The following is a 24,366-nucleotide window of genomic DNA, read 5'->3' on the forward strand; positions in this document are numbered from 1 at the left end:
ACCAAGCTATCAAGTTAGTAACTATGGGCCTGGTTACGACCTTTCTGGATGGGTTACTCTGTCACAAATGTGACAGATATCCTGCCCGCCCTTTTAAAATTTGCATAAGATATAATGGAATATATACAAGAGAGAGTTGCCCTGAACAAAAGCGAACTCACAACTGGTCATTATGGAATGTAGCAAAGTCAGAAACTTACAGAGAATTTCTTTGGCATTTCCATTTCATTATTTCAGGCCTTGTATTTTCAAACATCTCTGGGCACGTGTTTCTGGGTTAATCTCATCATCAGCAGAGAAGAAACATTTCCTTCCTTTTTCAAAGGCCAACTGCCTGGCTGCTCAGCAGATTTAATTGCTGGCACTTGATATCAGTTCAATACCAGTTTTGTCCCAGTGGACCTCAAGTGAGCTGCAAAGTGCATCCTGGTAAAGGTAGTAGTGTGCATTTAAAATTATATCCCAGATGGGCTGCTGAAGCCAAACAAAATAATAAAACATAGTTAATTAACCCAGTGCGCAAATTCAAAGTAAGAAAATCGTTTTCGCTGCCAATGTTCCAACCTGTTGCTCTGAAAGCGACCATCCATACAGTCACACATAGAACTGCTCCTTTATGCAATGGTGCTGCCTTCACGGCTGGACAGGCCGTTAAATTTATACGAGATAGAGAGAGGGGATATAATGAGACTTGTAATACGGCAGACGGGATATCCGTCACTTTTGTGACGGAGTATCACATCTGCCAAGGTCATAAACAGGCCCCTAGTGTATATTGTCCCCAAATTAACTCATCATTTTCAGGGGAATCAATGGGATATTTTACAATATATTTAGTCTAAAGGTAAATGAGTTGATACAAATACACACATTTCTTTCTTAGTGCAGATAAATGCCATTTTTATGAAGCTTTAATTTACAACTTGAGAAACCCTATTTTAGTCCTTACAATCATTGGCAATGTGCTCAGTTCTAACTAAAATGTACGAAGCTGCAGTTTGTTTTCAACATTTATGAAACTGCATAACAAAACAGTTTTCATAACAAACCATTATTTTTGTCTAGTGTGGCTTTTAACAGAGATATTTAAAACTCTAGAGGTAAAAATGTTAACATTTTCTTGAATATGTTTCTCATTAGAAATTTATGGCAAACTCAAGTTTGAATCTACAGTTTGTGCTTTCTATTCACACATGTTTAATTCAAGAGTAACTTAAGGACAAAACTCCAAGGGACAAGTGTAAATGGTGTGTCTACATCAGTGAGAAGTGCCAGCGGAACCACCTGTGTGAGGGAGTTTTGGAAACTCTGCACATGATTGCACATGTGGTATGTTAATCTCCAACCCATGCTTCATTTGTGGTTCTCCACATTGGCTGAGTAACAAATAGCATTTTGATTGATTCAGGTGCTACTTGTACTTATATTACCCATGACTGAAACTGAATAGATAACATAATTTGTGCAACAGTGGTTTTCTCCTGAGTTGTACATAATTACCCTTTCTATGCATTGCTCTTTTTTTCATGGCTACTAGTCCCAGTGTGCAGTAGTGTTTCAACAGCAGCGCATGGTCCTGAATGATTCAGCATTAGTCAGTTAGATCTCTGCATATTGCAACTGGACTTCTCAGAATAGCTTGCATTTAGGTAATGTTTTCATAGTACTTGGTGACCTTACTTTCAAACAATAAAAGGAGATGTTGCTTGGTGGGCAAATCATTACTTGTGTGGTCCAGGAGGAGAGCCAGGACTACCAAGCTATTTTATTGACCAGAAATTCTGTCTGGTAAGATTGGTTTAAAAATTCCTGCACCCACAAAACCCAGGCAAAATATAATTGTGTGGAATGGAATCCAACACTAGGATTCTGCTAGGCACTACTTGTGATCAGGACCAAAGTCACATAAGCAAATTTTTAGTTTTGTATGATATTTGTTGCTAAAAGTGTATTCTGATACCATGTAAAGCATTTCTCTTAAAAAATGAAAAAGAATGCATAGTTGGTGGAGATAAACAGTATGAAACAAAATTCAATATTTGCAAATGCGTAGTTCACTTTTTTGCCTTACTCTACTGGCAAAAATACTGAATAGCAATTTTTCATTATGCTGAAGTGTATATTATCCATTATGTTTGAACGCAACCTTGAGTATGTGGCTTTTTTAGAGGTTGGCTAGAATGGGGTATCTGGAAAAAATGGGGAAAGCCTCATCCACAACCTGTTGTTTTCCCTCTCTCATTTAGCTTAATTTGAGTTTACACGCAGTTAACTTGGGAGGACACCATTATGTTTAGAAAAACATTAAAGTTCATACTGGAAACAACATTCAACATTTCACAAATAAAAGTGTATTAGAAGGTATCCATAATTTCAATGTTGGTTGGAAAACAATGTTAACAAACCTCAGACATATCTTACTGAAATATTTAAATTTGGAATGTTTGGCAGACATTGAACGCCTGTTTGGCAAGCATTCCATGCGCGTAGTCTCAATTTCTGCATGACACCGAGTTGTGCAAGTTCATCCGGATCTTAACTGTGGTTGTCTGAAAACACTGATTAACGATTTAGTAAGAATATAAATCTATGTCGATGTGGCACATTTATGTATTTGTTAACTGAATGTTATGTGTTTTTATCAATTATGTTAATAGTTTATGCAAATATATTTTGTGCTGTTTATTGACAAACTAAAACACATTTCATTAAATGATGAATCACAAATTTTTCCACTCTATGGCTCTGATAGATTATGCACAAGTTTCTGTGCATGAAGCCAATTGTACCAGAATGAAAATAGACTTTGACAGAGTGAAAGATTTCTTAACTGCAGTTATGTACCTAAGAGCAACATTTAGCAATGGATTTTGAACATAACTGATGAGCAATTTGATTGTCAAGGATATAGATATTTAATCCATGTTCCTGATTCTTGATATTTCTGTAGTTATAGTTAGGGTTACCCGAGATAAGGATTCTTTGGATTTTTGCCCCTTAATAACTTTGCACCCATTTGATGATTGTGTCCAAAACGTTGCAGACCTGCTGCGCCTGTTTCATTTTGGGAGGTCTGAAAGCTTTGCAGCATTTTAACAAGGGGATGCAAAGAAAAAAGAGGTGTCCCAAAACAGACTTCTAATCCAATGCATTTTCCATAGACGTTTGTATTTCGTGTAGCACAAAAATATAAGTTGTATTGTTCTAAAATTTGGCAGTATTACACAGTAGGGGCTGAAAATGTTTCTGCGGGGTCTGCAGGTAAGTAAAGAATGTAAATGTAAAGTTATAAGTTTTTTTTAGGTAGATCAGGGGCTGTGGTAGTAGCACAATACTACTTCAATACATAGCAATGACAAGAGTTATCTGTTTGGCTAATGTGTTTCTTCCCAAAACATGAAAGCAGCCATATGCCATGTTGTTTTGAACAGCACTTTGACTGTGTTTTGCACTACACCTTAACAATGTCTTTAAAAAGTTGTCCTGTCTTCCACTATAAATTATTACTACTTTAAGATAGTGGTGATATGTAGGGAATAAGATTTGTAAATTGCTATATATTTTTTTTTTTAAATACAGAGTTCGGTGGTACCTTTCCGTAGGTCTCTAGAGAGTACTGCTGTACAGTAAAAGTAATTGTTGGAAAATGGGTTATTGGTAAGGGCAGGTAAGTACCTACACTTAGCAATAGGCCACTAACCTGCACTTGGGTCTCAGTTAGGTCTCAGTAAATTAAACATAGCTCAATCTTTGGTAGCTTGGCAGCGAGCAAAAAGGCTTAACTTAGGAGACAAAGCGTAAAGCATTCAAATATCAAAAAACAATAATTAAGTAAAACACAGGAAACAGTTTAAAAATCCAAAATTAATTTATAAAAATAGGAAATATTTGTAGCTTTAAAATGACACAAAAACGAATAAAATCAGATAAGGGGAACAAGAGATATGAATTTTTAAAGAATTATTGCTTTCTAGAGCATAGAAACAAAAAGCGCCAATCTGGTCATCTGGTCGCACCTCGACAGGGCAAAGTCAAAGCTTAAGGCCGACCGCGATGGAGCCCGGCTCGGCTACAGACCGCGGGAGGCCTCTGTCAAAAGTTTACCTTAGGACTTTGTCGTTTTTCTGAAGATTTTCTTCAGCAGGACGAACCTGCCAGTCCAATCCGACCTCCTGGAACTCTTCCTCGGATACGCATCACGGGAGCCCTCGGTGGAGTTTTTTACCTTCGGACTTTGTCATTGTTGGAAAATGGGTTATTGGTAAGGGCAGGTAAGTACCTACACTTAGCAATAGGCCACTAACCTCCACTTAGGTCCAGTTAGGTCTCAGTAAATTAAACCCAGCTCAACCCTTGGTAGCTTTGCAACGAGCGACAAGGATTAACTTAGGAGACAGAGTGTAAAGCATTCAAATATCACAAAACCGTAATTGAATAAAACACAGGAAACAGTTTAAAAATCCAAAACCAACTTATAAAAAAAAATTATAGTTTTATCTTTAAAATGACACACAAACGAATAAAATCGGATAAGGGGAACCGGAAAATATGAATTTTTAAAGAATTATTGTTTCTAGCGCCTAGAAACAAAAAGCGCCAATCGGGTCATCTGGTTGCACCTCGATCGGGGCAAAGTCAAAGTTTAGGGCCGATCGCAATAGAGCCCGGCTCGGCTACAGCCTGCGGGAGGCCCTGGTCAAAAGTTTACCTTCGCACTTAGTCGTTTTTCTGAAGATTTTCTTCAGCAGGATGAACTTGCCAGTCCAATCCAACCTCCTAGAACTCTTTTCCGGATAGGATTCACAGGAGCCCTCAGTGGAGATTTTTACCTTCGGACTTAGTTGATTTTTCGAGATGAAAATCCTTCGACCGGGGCGAACCTGGATCTTGACCCGACGTCCTTGGAGCCCTCCTCGAATACGCTGGCTGGGAGGACCCTGTCAACTTTCTACGTTCGGACTTAGTCTCTTTTTTGGAGATTTTCTTCACCAGGACAAACCTGCAAATCAGGCTGGGTCACGGTTGAGGCAAGCCGGCTAGAGTTGCCGCAGCGGGTCGGTCCCTCTAAGAAGCTTTTTTTCAAAAGTTCTTCTCCCAGATGTTCCTTTAAGGTTCTTTTGGGGTCCACAGCTCACCCCAAGGTTCCAGAAGCTTTGAGATGATCCTTGAAGGTGTGGACTACAACTCCCAGAATGCACCTGACACAAACTCCTTTTTGGCCACTGGGCAGTGGTCAGCTGGTTGGTTTCTTCAGGATTTGATGCTGGGGACTCTGGTTAGCAATTTTTCACCTGAAGCAAACAGGGAGTCAATCCTTGAACCAGTTGAAGCCAGGCAAAGTCTTTCTTGTGGTGAAGCCCAAGTGTGCAGCTGGTGCAGTCCTCCAGAGTGCAGGGTCCAGGTGCAGGCCAGGGGTCCAGCAGGGCAGTCCTTCTTCTCCTGAAGGTCTTCCTTGTTGGACCCCGATGGGGATCTGAGGTGTGGGTGCAGGTCTGCCAATTTTATCCTTGCTCCTTGGTGAAAAACAGGGGGGTCCTGGCTCTCCAATCAGGGGAAGGGTCCTTCCCCCTGCGATGACCACTTCCTGGGAAGTGTGGCTAAAATCAATCCCAGGGAGCAACATTCCTCAAAAATCCATCATTGCTGAAAGTGATTTTTGGAGGTTACATCTGGCTGAGCCCACCCACTGGTGTGGCTAAAAATCCTAAACACACCCCTCTCCTAATCTAATCAAGGGGGCACCTAATTGTCTGGGTTTGCAGGATGTGAGGGTGTTGCCGGGTTGATCCAAATGTCCTTCTCTGCCTTTGAAGACCAGTTTGGCAGCCCTCCCCCTTCAAGATTCACCATCTGCTGAGGGGAGATCTCCTCCCCCAGGCACATCTCTTTGTGCTGAGCCAGGCCACTTCACACCTCATCAAGGCAGCCTTGGCCAATCAGAGCACAGCAGCAAAACCACTGCAGGGCTGAAGTTGGCAACTTTTCAGGTAAAGTTTAAAACTCTTTACCTGAACAAGTTATATTAAATCCCACAACTGGAAGTTGTGGGATTTATTATAACAATTAATGTGATACCAAATTTATGGTATCTGTTACTTAATGAGATTTTTAAATTACAATAAAATCTCCCCATTCTAGCCTATGGAGGCCATTCACTACAATGAGGGAAAAATGAATTTGACTGTTTTACCTCACCAGGGCTTATAAAACTATTTTTATAAGGTCCCTGCTTATAGTTACATGGCACCCAGCCCTAGGGGCACATAGGGCACTCCTTAGGGGTGACCTATATGTAAAAATAAGGTAGTTTAAGACTTTGGAACTACTTTTAATTGCAAAGTTGAATTTGCATGTAACTTTAATTTAAAAACAGCAGGAAGGCAGGCCTGCCTTTAAAATGACACTGGGCACCCCAGCAGTGCACCTATGCGGGCACTACCTATGCTGGGGTCCCTAAACATCCATGCCCTACCATATACTAGGGATTTATAGGTTGGTTAATTTTGCCAATTATAATTAGCCCATTTTGCATATCCACTTTACACAGAGCACTGGCCCTGGGACTGGTAAGCAGTACCCAGGGCACAGCCAAGAGTCAGTAACCACCAGTACCTGTCCAACAAGTTTGGCGGTGACCAGGGCAAAAAGGAGGACTTTCCTACAGTAATGTTTTAAAAATAACATATATTCAAACATTTACTTGCTCTTCTGTGCTTCTGTGAGGCTGGGTCTTAAAAGAGCCTTTGAATAGAAGTGTGTACTTTGGATTTAGATACCATTGAGCAGGAAATGACAGATTTTATTAATTGACACATTACTGCCTTTGGGAGTAAAATGTACAACATCAACATGGTATAGGTAAGCTTTTGAAAAAGCAATGTTTAGGTGATATATGGAAGACACATTGTGAGCTCTTACGAATGTCCAGACTATTTTGTTTAGTTGTCCTGAGCATTTTGTAATGCTTTCCCACTTTGCTAATGAGAACATCCATTTTATTCTTTCACAAATATTTGAAAACACAAAATGGGTGTGAGGAAATACAGTCAATAAGGATGTAAATGTCCCTTTCATCTCTATTTCAATCGGGACACCAGCCAAGTAACCAATATCATTGCCTCCACAATGAATAATTATGAAATGGGGATGGTCACAAGTACTAAGAGAGCAAATGGGAAGTAGGATGTAATTCCATTTTAAAGCTCTTAGAGCTGACCGTATGATTTCAACATTTGGCAAACCTAAATTGTGCTCAATTAGATGCTTTTGGCATGCTCTTGATCCCAAAAGATATAACTATGTGTAATGATCAAGACACAAACAATCTTCCTAAAGTCTACCACAAACCTTCAATAAGCACTGCCTGAATCTAGGAAGCTGAAACATGGGTATACTGGCCTACAACAATGTCCAATTACAATTTAAGACATTTCATGTATGAAAGAAAGTCTGTGATTGGTTATATGTAACATTGTGCTACTAAGATAGCAAAAAAGAAGCAAATTATATACCAAATAGACTAGACTGTAAACTTTAACAAACTTTAACAACATTATAGTGTACCTACAATAATGTTGGTGACCTTCAAGGCCATATGACCATGTTAAACAATTAAATATTGCATTAGAAGGAAAAGCTAACATTCATTTGCAATGTACATTATGACGTGTTGAAAACACATGTGAAATAGAGACTACATTTGAATATATGCCAAAACTAAGCAATAATATGAAAACAACAAGCAGACCTGAGCAATAACATACATTGCTAATGAATTTTAATTCCTTTTAGGATAGAAATGTAGGCCAATAGCACTAGACTTATGCAAGCAGAATTTACATAAGTTCAATACATGTTGGCTAATTTTACAACAAAATTTGAATGATTAAAATCAACTTCTACATCGACAAATAGGGGATATACTATGGGTCGTAAAATATTAACTGAATGATAGCATCTAATTTGAGAATGCAAAAATGGACACTGTTAGGGAACCAAAACACACTACAAGACCAAGGGCTGGCTTTTAGGAACAAGTGTTGTTAGTTATTATAAATTACATGTGGACTTTAAGTAGACCTCAAAATTGCTAAAGCACATTATTAAAATTGTATCTATCACAATCCATTTTTTGTTTTTCTGCAGTGTTTGATGAAGAACAAATTATTAACTTTATCTGCACCCTGCTGGTTCATAAATAAGGAGAAGAGTGAAGACTGATTTGCGTACGTCTTGGTCCAAACTGAGGTAGATGGTGAGCAAAAGAACAATAAGGCGGAGTGCTACTCCGACCTATTGGCAGTGGTTACACTTATTGTGGGCAGACTTCCATTTTCTTTTGTGTGTTACATGTACTGCCCTAAGTGACATGGTTAAGGACAGATGTGACTTCCCTGCTCCCCTTGACACAGTAACCAAGGTGTACCAGGCTGATCATCCCAAAACTAGTCGATACTGGTCCTGGGTTGCTTGTGTTACAGTTCATGGAAGACCAGTGTTGGTAGATCGGGCAGGTAAAGGGAAGGGTAAAGACTAATCTTGATGTGGCTTGGTCCAAACAGAGGTGACATGCTGAGCAAAACAACGTGTTTGAGTGCTACCCTGACCTATTGGCAGTAGTTAGACTTATTGCAAGCAGTCACCCATCACCTTTTGTGTCTTTTATATATGCCCTAAGCGGCATGGGTATGCCCAGTCATGGGTCCCAGGCTCACTGTGACACTGAAACCAAGTTGTAACTGACTGATGAGCCCATACATAGGACACATGAAGTCCTGGGATGCTTTTCATCTGGAGTAGGGATGACCTGGCTTGGCAGTTCAGGCTGGAGTGTTTCCATGAAGGACAGGGTCAACGGAGATTTGCATATGGCTAGGGAAAAACTAGGTGGCATAATGAGCAAAGCATACATTGGTTGGAGTAGTATCCTGAGCTATTGCCAGTGTGTAGATGTATTGTAAACAGCCTCCTGTCACCGTGTGTTTTAGCTGATACATTTTAGCATAGATTAGTTACTTGATTTTTATGACCACATAAACCACAGTAAATAAAGACATTTGCATTTGTTCTGTGTGTATGTGAACTAATATAGATGCATTTTGATTTGCTGTTTCAAATAAGTAACACCTTTAAATATGATACTTACAATATAAAAGTACTATTCCTATACTATATGTCCCAAAATAGTATAACCTACTGGTCACTTAATTGCTCCTTTACTCTGTTTTTGTATATTTTACTACAAGCTCATGCAAGTGAAACAATTGAGATAATAACCAGCTCTTCATTGGAATGAAATAGGAAATAGATCTCCAATACCTTTTTTACTTCCTTTGCCTTTGTGCCTTTTTCTTCAAACTAGAGGTCAACCTGTTGGAAATGGGGTCTTTGGTTGGCAGTCAGGTTACCCCCTGTCCAAGCATGGACCCTCTCTCTAGTCAGGGTAAAGGAGAATCACCCTCAGCTAACCTCCGCTCACCCCCTTGGTAGCTTGACACGAGCAGGCAGGCTTAACTTCAGAGTGCTAGATGTAAAGTATTTGTACCAACACACACAGTAACTCAATGAAAACACTACAAAATGACACAACACAGGTTTAGAAAATAGAAAATATTTATCTAAACAAAACAAGACCAAAACAACAACAATCCAACATACACAGGTTAAGATATTAATTTTAAAAGCATAAAGAGTCTTAAATCCTTGAGAAAGCAGGTAAAACTCTGTTAGAGTTGAAAAGTACCTGGGTAGCGTCAAAATAACACACACAGGCGAGTGTGCATCGAAAAAGGTAAGCGGTGTGTCGATTTCTCACCCGGAAGCGAGACCATGTGTCATTTCTCCTTCTCCAGTCGGTCCGGTGTGCATAGTTTTTCCTCCCTGCAGGGGAGCAATGCGTTGATCCGGGCAGCCCTTGTGTCCGCAGTTGCATCGTTTTCCCATGCCCAGCAAGGTTTGCAACGAAAATCCTGCCACAAGGTATCACCAAAACCGTGCAATGTGGGTTGCAACGTTAACAGCCTCCGTCAGAGGGTGTTGTGCGTCGTTCTTCCAGCTACGTGCGTCAATTTTCAAGCCGTGATCCCGGTGGATCGCCGATTTCTGCAGCGAAGCCAGCAGCGTGTCGTTTTTCATCCGCATCTCGGAAGATTCGTCAAATTTTTCCACGCATGCCGGCCTGTCTGTGGATTTTCAGTCTTGGTCTGCCAGCTTCACCTTCCAAGGCACCAGCAACTGGATAGGGCACCACTTGGCAGGGCAGGAGTCTCAGTAGAGAGTCCAGGGGCTGGCAGGAGAAGTCTTTGATGGCCCTGAGACTTCAACAACAGAAGGCAAGCTCAGGAAAAGCCCTTGGAGATTTCTACACAAGCAGGAAGGCACAAAAAGTCCAGTCTTTGTCCTCAGGCACATCCAGAAGCAGCAACTACAGGATAGCGCCACAAAGCACAGTCTCGGGCAGGGCAGCACTTCTCCTCAGCTCTTCAGCTCTTCTCCAGACAGAGGTTACTCTTGATGTCCAGAAGTGATCTAAAGTCTGTGGTTTTGGCTGCCCTTCTTATACCCATTTTGGCCTTTGAAGTAGGCTTACTTCAAAGGAAAGTCTCTCTTGTTTGTGAAATCCTGCCTTGCCCAGGCCAGGCCCCAGACACACACTAGGGGGTTGGAGACTGCATTGTGTGAGGGCAGACACAGCCCTTTCAGGTGTGAGTGACCTCCCTCCCCTGCCTCCTAGCACAGATGGCTCATCAGGATATGCAGGCTACAACCCAGCTCCCTTTGTGTCACTGTCTAGAGAGAGGTGTAAACAGGCCAACTGTCAAACTGACCCAGACAGGGAATCCACAAACAGACAGAGTCACAGAATGGTTTCAGCAAGAAAATGATTTCTAAAAGTGCCATTTTCAATCTTAAAATCAACTTTACTAAAAGATGTATTTTTAAATTGTGAGCTCAGAGATCCCAAACTCCACATGTCTATCTGCTCCCAAAGGGAATCTACGCTTTAATCATATTTAAAGGCAGCACCCATGTTAACCTATGAGAGGGATAGGCCTTGCAACAGTGAAAAACGAATTTGGCAGGATTTCACTGTTATGACACATAACACACATTAGTATATGTTCTACCTTAAACAAACACTGCACCCTGCCCATGGGGCTACCTAGGGCCTACCTTAGAGGTGTCTTACATGTAAGAAAAGGGACGGTTTAGGCCTGGCAAGTGGGCACACTTGCCAAGTCCAATTGGCAGTTCAAGACTGCACAAACAGACACTGCAGTGGCAGGTCTGCCATTTTTACAGGGCTACTAATGTGGGTGGCACCACCAGTAATGCAGGCCGACTCGTAGCATTTGATTTACAGGCCCTGGGCACATCTAGTGCACTGTACTAGGGACTTACCAGTAAATCAAATATGCCAATCATGAATAAACCAATCAGCCATACAATTTCGCAGAAAGCATATGCACTTTAGCACTGGTTAGCAGTGGTAAAGTGCTCATAGTTCTAAAGCAACAAAAACAGATCAGAAAAAATAGGTGGCAGGAGGCAAAAGGATTGGGGATGACCCTGCATGAGTGAAAAAGTCCAACACAACCTGACCAACTATAAAACTAAAAACAATGCACCCAACAGGGCCCAAAAAAAGCTGCTACAAAAAAAACCAATGTGCTTTAGGGAGGGCAATGGTGAGCTACTACAAGCTCCGGGTGCATGTTCTTGTAACTCTCCCCTGTGACTATGACTGTTTGACAAACTAAACAGTAGCTCGAGTCCCCACATAAGGCTCAACTATGATGAACTGCTTCCTAAGGAGGTTGACATCAACTGCCGAGCTAGGTGGTGGAATTGTGGGTGGTGCAGAAGTAGTAGGTAGTGGGACAACTTGTGCAACTGAGGTGGATGGTCCAGCAGTTGAAATATCCTAAGTTGTGAAATGTGTTACCTCTTCGACTTGCTTCAACTCTAGCTCTCTTCTCCTTTCTGCCCAAGACAAACAAGTGGAGTGAAGGTGTTTTCACATTCCAGTCGTTCCTGAGGAGTACTGCTGTCTGCTTCCAAGAGATATCACTTTGTGTCACGGACTTGACCTTCACTTTTCTTTTTTTCTTACTCACAGGAAAAATGAAGAACTGCCACACCACCAACTCTATCAGTCCTTTTTGGTGCTGCAGTTTGTGCTCCGCAATGGCAATGGCCTCCTCTTCCTCTCCATTGCAGCACCAGCTAAAGCAGTGGATTCTTCTCCTTTAGGCCTGATAATAACTAGAACCTAATTCACCAAAAGCAGCAGCAGAACTGTTACACTTCTGAGCAGCACAAAATCACAATACGAATGAGCAGAAAGCAGCTTTATATCGGCTTAAAAAGAAATGGTTCCAACCTATCAAAAGCTTTCTTACTATTGCAAAGTACTGCGGTACTTCTGAGACCATTGAAGAAAGAAAAAAATAATAATAATAATAAAATGCACATTCATAGTAGAAAACAAACTTCCATCCACACACAATTTATTTGACCAAAAACAAACATATCAGTACATACACATGTTTATTTTGCAATTTGTTTCCCCAAATAACAAATATACCAGTAATTACACATGTTTTTCAAAAAATATAAATATATTAAAAAAATAGACACATACTACATTGAGCTACACAAGTGTACAAAAGTTGTACCAAAAAGCAAGCAAAAAGAAACACATGTATATCTATATATGTATATATATATATATATATATATATATATATATATATATATATATATATATATATATAAAATCTAGTGGCAATTGCCACTATGTGGTTATAGGTAGGACCACGTTTCTATGCAAAAAAGTGCTTTTTTTACTTGCTCATATCTTTGGCATCGCTTGATGACTCTTCACGAAACTTTCCAAATACATTTGCCAATTCCATCAGGTGCTGCCTTGAAAGTTTTGGGGTGATCCATCCAGGTGGGGAACGAGAAAAAAGGGGGGTCCCAAAACACATTTTCCCCATTCTTTTTTCTATAGGAATTTCGAACAGCGATATCGCAAAAACTACTGGACAGAATTACACCAAATTTGGCAGGAAGGTAGGACCTGGTCCAGAAAGAATGCATTTTGTTTGGGTGTAATTCCATTCAGTAGTTTTGGACAAATTAACGAGAATTTTTTTTATATATCTAGAGATGCGAAGGATTCGTAACCCTTAACAATCTTGTGCTGAGAGCTGATTGGCTGATAAGACTACAACAATCAGTTATGTCATATGAGATGTCATCAGTGATATCATCAGTGATGTCACCGACTATGTCATGAGTGATGTAACATGTGAGGTCATAAGCAGGGTATTATGGGAGCGCAAGTTAGTGTTGACTCAGGTAACTATAACTGCTGAATTTCTACAGACTTGTATGAGTAAATTCAGAACGTAACTAAAACGTCCATGTAACATTTATTTTTTTCAGTGAATTTCTAAGCTGTGTTAAATTCTATTTCTTACCTATAACATACTTGTAACCTTTGTTTTTTCAGTGAATATGTGTGTGTGTTTGTGTGTGTGTGTGTGTATATATATATATATATATATATATATATATATATATATATATATATAAAGATTCAATCATCAACCAGCACTCCAAGCAACTTTGATGTTTATTTAAACTTATAGAGTCTTTCACAAAAACGACTTGCAATGGTATGGCAACGCGTTTCAACCATTAAGGTCTTCTTCATTGGCCCAAGTCAGATATAGATATATTAGGACACAAAAATAGCAAATGAACACACTTATTTACAACAATTTACAAAGTATTTAAAAACCATTGAAACACACAAAAAACATAAGTTAGAAGTAAGTTATTGTTATGGATTATTATTTTACTTTCCTACTACCCGGTATATTTAAACTACATGTAGGAAGTTGGCTCTGTATGTGCTATTTCAAAGTAAGGAATAGCATGCACAGAGTCCAAGGGTTCCCCTTAGAGGTAAGATAGTGGCAAAAAGAGATAATACTAATGCTCTATTTTGTGGTAGTGTGGTCGAGCAGTAGGCTTATCAAAGGAGTAGTGTTAAGCATTTGTTGTACATACACACAGGCAATAAATGAGGAACACACACTCAGAGACAAATCCAGCCAATAGGTTTTGTTAGAGAAAAATATATTTTCTTAGTTTATTTTAAGAACCACAGTTTCAAATTCTACATGTAATATCTCATTTGAAAGGTATTGCAGGTAAGTACTTTAGGAACTCTGAATAATCACAGTAGCATATATACTTTTTACATAAAACACAATAAGCTGTTTTAAAAGTGGACACAGTGCAATTTTCACAGTTCCTGGGGGAGGTAAAGTATTGTTATTTTTAGCAGGTAAGTAAATCACTTACAGGTCTCAGTTTTGGGTCTGAGGTAGCCCACCGTTGGGGGTTCAGAGCAACCCCAAAGTTACCACACCAGCAGCTCAGGGCCGGTCAGGTGCAGAGGTCAAAGAGGTGCCCAAAACACATAGGCTTCAATGGAGAGAAGGGGGTGCCCCGGTTCCAGTCTGCCAGTAGGTAAGTACCCGCGTCTTCGGAGGGCAGACCAGGGGGGTTTTGTAGGGCACTGGGGGGGACACAAGTCCACACAGAAAGTACACCCTCAGCCGCTCAGGGGCGGCCGGGTGCAGTGTGCAAACAAGCGTCGGGTTCTCTGTAGGTTTCAATGGGAGACCAAGGGGTCTCTTCAGCGGTGCAGGCAGGCAAGGGGGGGGCTCCTTGGGGTAGCCACCACCTGGGCAAGGGAGAGGGCCTCCTGGGGGTCACTCCTGCACAGAAGTTCCGATCCTTCAGGTGCTGGGGGCTGCGGGTGCAGGGTCTTTTCCAGCCGTCGGGAAATTAGGTTCAGGCAGTCGCGGTCAGGGAGAGCCTCGGGATTCCCTCTGCAGGCGTCGCTGTGGGGGCTCAGGGGGGACAATTTTGGTTACTCACGGTCTTGGAGTCGCCGGAGGGTCCTCCCGGAGGTGTTGGTTCTCCACCAGTCGAGTCGGGGTCGCCGGGTGCAGTGTTACAAGTCTCACGCTTCTTGCGGGGAGTTGCAGGGGTCTTTAAATCTGCTCCTTTGAAACAAAGTTGCAGTTCTTTTTGGAGCAGTGCCGCTGTCCTCTGGAGTTTCTTGTCTTTCTTGAAGCAGGGCAGTCCTCTGAGGAGTCAGAGGTCGCTGGTCCTTAGGAAAGCGTCGCTGGAGCAGGTTTCTTTGGAAGGCAGGAGACAGGCCGGTAGGTCTGGGGCCAAAGCAGTTGGTGTCTTCTTTTCTTCCTCTGCAGGGGTCTTTCAGCTCAGCAGGAATCTAAAGTTTTAGGTTCAGGGAAGCCCTTAAATACTAAATTTAAGGGCGTGTTTAGGTCTGGGGGGTTAGTAGCCAATGGCTACTAGCCCTGAGGGTGGGTACACCCTCTTTGTGCCTCCTCCCAAGGGGAGGGGGTCACATCCCTAATCCTATTGGGGAATCCTCCATTTGCAAGATGGAGGATTTCTAAAAGTTAGAGTCACTTCAGCTCAGGACACCTTAGGGGCTGTCCTGACTGGCCAGTGACTCCTCCTTGTTATTCTCATTATTTTCTCCGGCCTTGCCGCCAAAAGTGGGGGCCGGGGCCGGAGGGGGCGGGCAACTCCACTAGCTGGAGTGTCCTGCGGTGCTGGCACAAAGGGGTGAGCCTTTGAGGCTCACCGCCAGGTGTGACAGCTCCTGCCTGGGGGAGGTGTTAGCATCTCCACCCAGTGCAGGCTTTGTTACTGGCCTCAGAGTGACAAAGGCACTCTCCCCATGGGGCCAGCAACATGTCTCGGTTGTGGCAGGCTGCTGGAACCAGTCAGCCTACACAGATAGTCGGTTAAGGTTTCAGGGGGCACCTCTAAGGTGCCCTCTGGGGTGGATTTCACAATAAAATGTACACTGTCATCAGTGTGCATTTATTGTGCTGAGAAGTTTGATACCAAACTTCCCAGTTTTCAGTGTAGCCATTATGGTGCTGTGGAGTTTGTGTAAAACAGACTCCCAGACCATATACTCTTATGGCTACCCTGCACTTACAATGTCTAAGGTATTGCTTAGACACTGTAGGGGCACAGTGCTCATGCACTGGTGCCCTCACCTATGGTATAGTGCACCCTGCCTTAGGGCTGTAAGGCCTACTAGAGGGGTGACTTATTTACACCTGCATAGGCAGTGAGAGGCTGGCATGGCACCCTGAGGGGAGTGCCATGTCGACTTACTCATTTTGTTCTCACCAGCACAGCACACACAAGCTGGCAAGCAGTGTGTGTGTGCTGAGTGAGGGGTCTCCAGGGTGGCATAAGACATGCTGCTGCCCTTAGAGACCTTCCTTGGCATCAGGGCCCTTGGTACCAGGGGTACCATTTACAAGGGACTTATCTGGATGCCAGGGTGTGCCAATTGTGGATACAAAAGTACAGGTTAGGGAAAGAACACTGGTGCTGGGGCCTGGTTAGCAGGCCTCAGCACACTTTCAATTCAAAACATAGCATCAGCAAAGGCAAAAAGTCAGGGGGTAACCATGCCAAGGAGGCATTTCCTTACACTACACAACAGAAATTCCATGTGTTAGAAATGGGGTCTCTAATTGGCAGAGGTATACACCTTTGTTCAAATAGGGATCACAATCCTAGTCAGGGTAAATCACACATAATCCAGATTATCCTGTGCCCACCCTCTGGTAGCTTGGCAGTGAGCAGTCAGGCTTAACTTAGAAGGCAATGTTTAAAGTATTTGTGCGATAAATCATGCAATACCACAGTGAGAACACCACAAAAAGACACCACACAGGTTTAGAAAAATATAAGAAATTGATCTGATTCAATTAAAGTCAAACCAATCAAGATTTGATAATCACAAGTTGAAGTATTACTTTTTGTAATGATAAGAAGAGTCTTTAGTTCTTTAAAGCAACAACGCAGAGGAGGAGATGCATCATTTTTTTTCCACACCGCAAGGGCTTTGCATTGAATTCTGGAGTGCAGGCTTGAATCCTCTTTGCGATGCGGCGTCTTTCGATGCACAGGGACGATGTGTGGAAATCCTGGGCGTGCGGGGCAAAGTCACAGCTGTTGCATTGATCCGGTGGGTGATGCAGCAGAGTTTCTGCCGTCCTACTGGTGCTGTGTCGATTCGTCTTGCAGGAAGTTAGGCTGCGTCAGTCCGGTTCAGTGATGTATCGATCCAGTGGGCTATGCGTCGCAGTTCCGGTTGCAATGTTGGTGCTGCATCAATCTCCACTCTGTGAGCCTGGCTGAGTCGTGATTTTCTCACCGCTGGCAGGGGGGGCGTCGATTTTCACAGTGCAAGGAGTTTCTTTGCAGAGATGAAGGGGCATATTTATACTCTGTTTGCGCCAGAATTGCGTTGTTTTTTTTTACGCAAATCCGACGCAAAGCTAACTCCATATTTATACTTTGGCGTTAGACCCGTCTAGCGCCAAAGATCTTGGAGTTTGCGTCATTTTTTAGCGTGGACATCTACCTTGCGTTAATGATATGCAAGGTAGGCGTTCCCGTCTAAAAAATTACTCCAAGGCATGTGCGCCTTATTTAAACTCCTGTGCAAAAATGGCGCACGGGAGTGGCCGGGTCAAAAAAAATGACGTCCAGCCGCTTTTGCGTCATTTCTTAACGCCTGGTCAGGGCAGGCGTTAAGGGACCTGTGGGCTCGGAAGGAGCCCAGAGGTGCCCTCCCATGCCCCCAGGGACACCCCCTGCCACCCTTGCCCACCCCAGGAGGACGCCCAAGTATGGAGGGACCCATCCCAGGGAACTTAAGGTAAGTTCAGGTAAGTATTTTTTGTAAAAAGAATTTGTGGCATAGGGGGGCCTGATTTGTGCCCCCCTATATGCCAGTATGCCCGATGAACATGCCCAGGGGACAGAAGTCCCCTGGGCATGGCCATTGGGCAAGGGGGCATGACTCCTGTCTTTGCTAAGACAGGAGTCATGTCAATGGAGGGTGGGAGTCAAAAACAATGGCGCAACTCGGGTTGAGGCAGATTTTTTGCCTCAGACCGACTTGCCCCATTTTTTGACGCCCAAGCTCAATTTTCCCCTACGCTGGCGCTGCCTGGTGTGGGTCATTTTTTTTTGACGCACACCAGTCAGCTCTGCCGGCTAACGTCATTCCATAAATAAGGCGCCCGCATGGCGCTTTGGAATGGCGTTAACATTTTTGACGCACAACTGCGTTGGTGCAGTTGTGCGTCAAAAAGTATAAATATGGCCCGAAGTCTTTTTGGCCCTGAGACTTCAGGAACAGGAAGCAAGCTCAATCCAAGCCCCTCAAGAGCACTTCTCAGCAGAGCCAGGGGACAGCAAGGCAGCAGTCCTTTACAGCAAAGCAGTCCAGGTGCGTCCTTTGGGCAGCCAGGCAGCTTCTCTTGGCAGGTTGCAGGTTCTGGTGCAGAGTGTCTGTCCAGGAAGTGTCTGAGTTGGTATAGTCAGGAACCCAGTTTATATACCCAAAAGTGCCTTTGAAGTGGGGGAGCATTCAAAGAGTGGTTTTGAAGTGCACAAGGTCCTCTTTCAGTACAACCCTGTCTGCCAGTGTCCCATTAAGGGGGTTGGGCTGTCCATTGTGTGAGGGCAGGCCACTTGAATTGTAAGTGTTAGGTCCTCCGTCCTTCCAGCCCAGGAAGACCTATTCAGTATGCAGATGTGTGCAGGTGTGACTGAGCATTCTATGTTTGTGGTTGTCTGGGGGAAACACACAAGGGAGCTGTCAACCAGCCCAGACGTGGGTTGGAGACAGGCTGTAAGGCACAGAAGGATTTTAAGTGCAGAGAAATGCTCACTTTCTAAAAGTGCCATTTTTAAAATAGTAATATGAAATACAACCTCACCAGTCAGCAGGATTTTGTATTACCATTCTGGCCGTCTGATCAGAACTTACCACTCAAACAGTATTTGATGGTAGCCCTAATGTTAGCCTATGAAAGAAGCAGGCCTCACAGCAGTGGAAAACAAATTTAGGAGTTTTCCACTACCAGGACATATAACACTCATATGGATATGTCCTGCCTTTTACCTACACAGCACCCTGCCCTTTGGGTTTCCTAGGGCCTACCTTAGGGGTGACTTATATGTAGAAAAAGGGGAGTTTAATGCTTGGCAAGTACTTTTAAATGTCAGGTCGAAGTGGCAGTGAAAACTGCACACATAGGCATTGCAATGGCAGGCCTGAGACATGGTTAAGGGGCTACTTATGTGGGTGGCACAACTAGTTATGAAGGCCACTAGTAGTATTTAATCTAAAAGCCCTGGGCACCTGCAGTGCACTTTCCTAGGGACGAACAAGTAGATCAAATATGCCAATTGAGTATGAACCTATGTACCATGTTTTAAGGAAAAGAGCTTATGCACTTTAGCACTGGTTAGCAGTGGTAAAGTGTGCATAGTCCTAAAACCAGCAGAAAAAGTGTCAAAAAAGTAGAGGGAGGCAGGCAAAAAGTTGGAGGTGACTACCCTAAGTCTGTCAGGTCTAACACCATAGTTAACGTTTGTTTAGCATTTAATTAAAACATAATTTGCCTAACTTCCATTATGGCCTACAGTGCAATATAAAATCGCAACATCACTTGTACACTCAAGCAACTATAACTTGCTATATTAAACGTGAAACATATTAGTTACAACCCTATATTCTAATCTATGTAACAGTGACAAACTTATAAATGCATCTCAAATACACCAGCTCCTACACAAAATAATGCAAATTAAATTGGTGTGTTTTAGTTGCTTGAGTGTCAATATATGTGTGTATATACATATGAATGTAACGTTTCAGCTTCCGCCTTCCTCAGGTAGTATAAGATGGTTTGCTCAGTGGCTGCACAGCTGACACTGCTGGTTTTCAAAAAGCATCATGAGTGAAGATTCCAATTGGAATCTGGAATCAATGCAGTCCTGAGAACTCTTCAGGACTCTGAAACATGAGGTGTGAATTATGGTCACTTTAAGGCACAATTTATAGTTACTTGAAATAACTATATCTGGTATATTTACCTTTTGTTTAGTTTAAAACCTTACCTTGTCACTGACATTTTCACCTAAGTCTAACACCACTTAAACCTTTGTTTTTTTCATTGAATATATACTGATCATATTTACCTTGAAAGAGACATGTTTCTCAAACTGGCCCATTCACAGATTTAATGGACATGGTCGAACAGCACTGTTTCAAGGTGATAATTGTGAACTATGTAAATACTGAATCCACTACATCGCCTATGACTGGCATTTATTAACTATTCTTTATTTCACATCTACTTATCCTTCAGCACACAATGGTAATAAATGTAGTGATCAAACATTTTTGTCACGCTCTATATGGAATGCTGCCAATCTAACTTAAAATGTCCATCTTTTACCAAAACTAGCATTAAGGACATGGAATGTGAACACAATTTAACTCATAAAGAAGTAATGAAGATAACAAAACACATAATATATGAAGCCTCAACTTACACAATAAGCAGCAGAGGATATTGGTTGCGGTCTGTAAAATCCCTTGGGAGTGACAGCTGCATTGGAAGATCTGGAGAAAAAGAAATTACACATTAAAGAATAATGTTTTTTTAGAAATAATGCACAGATTTAGAAAATGTTTTTTATTTCATAAAGTAGCTGTATATACCATAGTCTTCGATTTTAACCATTTCTGTTTTCGACTTGAAAATCCGTTTCGTTAATATGACTTCTGCTAAGGCATCATTGCTTTCTAATGTAAAGTAATCTGTTGAGAGAGGAAAGTGTGGTAATCAGAAATTAAAGCAATTTCAAAGTGTACCATGCATTTTATGCAACCATTGATCTTTATAGAAATCACACTTAAATGGGAGAGCTACTCATTTACATGCATGTGTGAAACCTCTATGAGCATGGTCTTCCCCATGGAGATGCAATGAGCAACAATTCTAGAGCAATAAAACCTAAAGAATAATTTCTAGAATGACTAAATAAAGTTCATATACGTAGGAGAAAGCCATTAAGTTGTGCTACCAAATGTCTACCAAAAGCTTCCTGCCTGTCACTGCCATCTTTCATGCCATTGGTCTGTCTATCCAAGTTTGATACTGTTCTTACACAAACTATGCAAGCCTGACAGTGCCTGACTCTGCCCTTCTATTGGGCAACTATCATTAAAAAAGTAGTCAAATCACTAGGCTCTGCTGAAGGCCGGAGATCTCACTGTTTGGGGAAAGTCCTGTAAAAAACAATATCATTTTAGGTCTCATCTATAGACCTCTGTATATATATATATATATATATATATATATATATATATATATCGTACTATTCCTTTTGATTTTCAAAAAGACAAACTGCACTCCAAAGTTGTTCCTTTTCTTGCTTTAATATAGAGCTCAATTCAATCCACAACGATAATCACACCGACTCGTTTTGGTCCTTCCGATCTTGCTCACAGGTACTTCATGTCAGATTATATGGAATGTGCAATTGATAGTAGTGAGATCATATCTGACACAAATAAGTAACCATTGTTAAAGGATTTTGGAGTTACAATAATCTTCAAGATAAACTTACACTATGTGATCACGATAAGACAGAGAGTATAAAATCCGGTATTTGAAACCGTGAAAATAATTGGTATTTATATTCTGTTTAATTCAATAAGGAGTGATGTAATAGTTGTTTAGTTTATGTTAGGAGACTGTAACACACAAATGTATTGCAAAGAGCCAAAAACACAAAAAAACAAAAAAGGCCGTATAAGTGCTTAGTATTGAGCGTAACTGGAGACTACAGTACCCAGAATCCATTAGAAATGCAAAGGTTAAAGTAGCAAAATGCAATCTAAAATACATTCAACAGAATGATTGTTTATTTAGTGATGAAAGATTAACTAGCATTCATATGGTAATAGCGGGATATATAGTTAGTTTAGGATCTACTAGGTGGTTTCTCTTATGTATATAAACACCAAGATGGGCATGACAGGAAGTACCTGTGAGCAAGGTCGGAAAGACCGAAACGCATCGGGTGTGATTATCGTTGTGGATTGAATTGAGTTCTGCATTAAAGCAAGAAAAGGAACAACTTCTGAGTGCGGTTTGTCTTTTTGAAAATCAAAATGAATAGTACGATGCAATAACAGGTGTCTAACCGTAAAACCGGCACCACCGAGAAGTGCAAGTGCACCAGAGCACGCCAATTGAGGACAGCATCATTGACATATATATATATATATATATATATATATATATATATATATATATATATATATTATTTCCACAACGCTCGTACAGATACAGCTCCCATAAGGGGTGGAGTGTATAACCAGACGAGCACACTGGCAAATTACATCATAGTCCAAATCCTCAATAAAACACTTACTCAGACATTTGAGCAGATCACATAGATTTTATCACCTTCCATGACACCTATCTCAATTGTCAATGTGCTTTAAAAAAGAATGAATACTATAATGGGGACAGGGTGAATGAACGCAGAGGCTAAAAAGAACAAAATATTCTGTAACTATTTTGTTGATCTTTCACCATCAAGTAACTACATATCAAATAACGCATACCTTAAATGAAAAATAAATGAAAGTTAAACTGATCAGTGGGAAATGCACTATTTTATGCCATGAAACCTCTGTTGCTTAATGTAATCACTACAGATGCCTATATATGCAAGCAGATGCCCATAGAACTAAGCCTTGCTTGATGCAGCAGATAAAAGTGACTTGTATTTTTAGTGCTAGAAGGTCCCTGAAAGGACTATGAATGTGTAAGCCATTATTTTAAACATACATTATGCACAGTATAATTTAGGCTGCCAGAAAATGTGCATATACATTTAGGGATACAAAAGTAGTTCTAAAGTACATATTTCAGTAATATACAGATGAAACCTAGTGCAGACATTTTCCATAACTGTCCTTTCAAAGCATGCATTCCACAGCACAGAACACCCTTACTATACCTCTCAAAAATATAAATGTATCTTTGTCACAGTAGGCATCAAGTGACTCCATCAACTAACTCCTCTACTAGCTGCAGAGCAGCCTTTAGAATTACACTTTTAACCATTTGCACGCATTTGCATTTCTTTTAGGAAGCAGGCTTCCTGGCAGAAGCCTTGTTTCATGTTCATCTGCCTGCCCCTCTACCAGGAACATTCAGCTGGGGAATACTCATTTATCTTGTCATTTAACTAAAGGGCTAAAATTACAGACAAATGCCCTCCGTTAAACTTACCCAAAATTACAGCAGACCCTGATAATTGCGGGCGGGTGGTCACCCTATCTTTATCAGACCCCTTGTGCTCTAGCCCTGGTATATTCATGATACACCGTTTATAGAAAGTGTTGTTTGAATCGGGAAGGGGTTAGACTCATAAAATTCATGAGGGCACTATTTTTTTGCTGGTTAAAACAAACCAAGTACAGAACAGAATTATTCTAGTCATCATGAGAGGAAAGAAACAGCACAAGGAGGCCTCAAAAAGGACACATTTCAGATGTGGTATTATACTCAGGGTTAACCTTTGATGGAGGAATGCTCTTCACTCAAAGAAAGTCTAGCATATACTGCTCAGGAGACAGGCTACTTTGTGAGCCAAAATCTGGTTTTACAATTCATTCTGCTTAACAAAAGATACACTGCAATCCCCAGACAATGAACTTAGGCATGACCTACATGATCTTGAAAACAACGGCGAGTACCATAGGGAGCTATACAATCTGTAAATATTCTTACATGCCAAGGAATGTCATAGTGCATACAATAAGTATACACAACATCATATTTATAAGAAAGTTGTACATCAGTCGCGATGCGTCACTTTTCTTTCGTCGCCCCACCTAATGACACCATGGTTGCACGTACTTACAATACAGCATAAAATGGCGGTTCATAGGACAATAGCCCATTGATTAAAATGAGTGTGTCATTTTAACGTCTGCTCTGAGCAAGCGTTAAAAATAATGGAAAAAATGGTGCAGTGAAATGTAAATTTCACTGCACTATTTTTTATGCCTCCCTGTGTCTGAACAACCCCCTTCATTCATTATGTCTGGGGCAGGCAAAATGTGGCACAAGGGTTTACAAAGTGGCACAATGCATGCATTGTACCACTTTGGAAATCTGGCACGGGGGAATGGCCACCTTAATACTGCCTTAGCCTAAAAAGAAAATGATGCTCGGGCGGCACAAGGTGCTGCTAGTGGATTTTAGATATGCCCCATAGTTGTATGAAAGACTAATAATGAAGTGGATTAGGAGGTTGCTACTCATTTGGTCAATGACCGACTGGAAGCCAAAGCCAGTCAGGCCAGCACCTGGGGGAGGGGGCGCAGGGAAGGGG

The 24,366-nt window shown here is 41.6% G+C and overlaps 1 protein-coding gene across 1 annotated transcript in view; it reads right to left on the reverse strand.

The window, feature by feature from the left end:
- The window catches only part of DPP10 (dipeptidyl peptidase like 10), a 1,473,102-nt gene that overhangs the window by 197,471 nt on the left and 1,251,265 nt on the right, over nucleotides 1-24,366 (reverse strand). Inside the window, exons 18-19 of the mRNA XM_069224346.1 lie at nucleotides 20,669-20,767; nucleotides 20,500-20,569 (exon numbers count right to left, since the gene is read on the reverse strand). Of these exons, the coding sequence (XP_069080447.1) occupies nucleotides 20,500-20,569; nucleotides 20,669-20,767 (169 nt within the window). The remainder of the gene's footprint in view (nucleotides 1-20,499; nucleotides 20,570-20,668; nucleotides 20,768-24,366) is intronic.

Source organism: Pleurodeles waltl, chromosome 3_1 (genome assembly GCF_031143425.1).
Source record: "Pleurodeles waltl isolate 20211129_DDA chromosome 3_1, aPleWal1.hap1.20221129, whole genome shotgun sequence".
NCBI lineage: Eukaryota > Metazoa > Chordata > Amphibia > Caudata > Salamandridae > Pleurodeles > Pleurodeles waltl.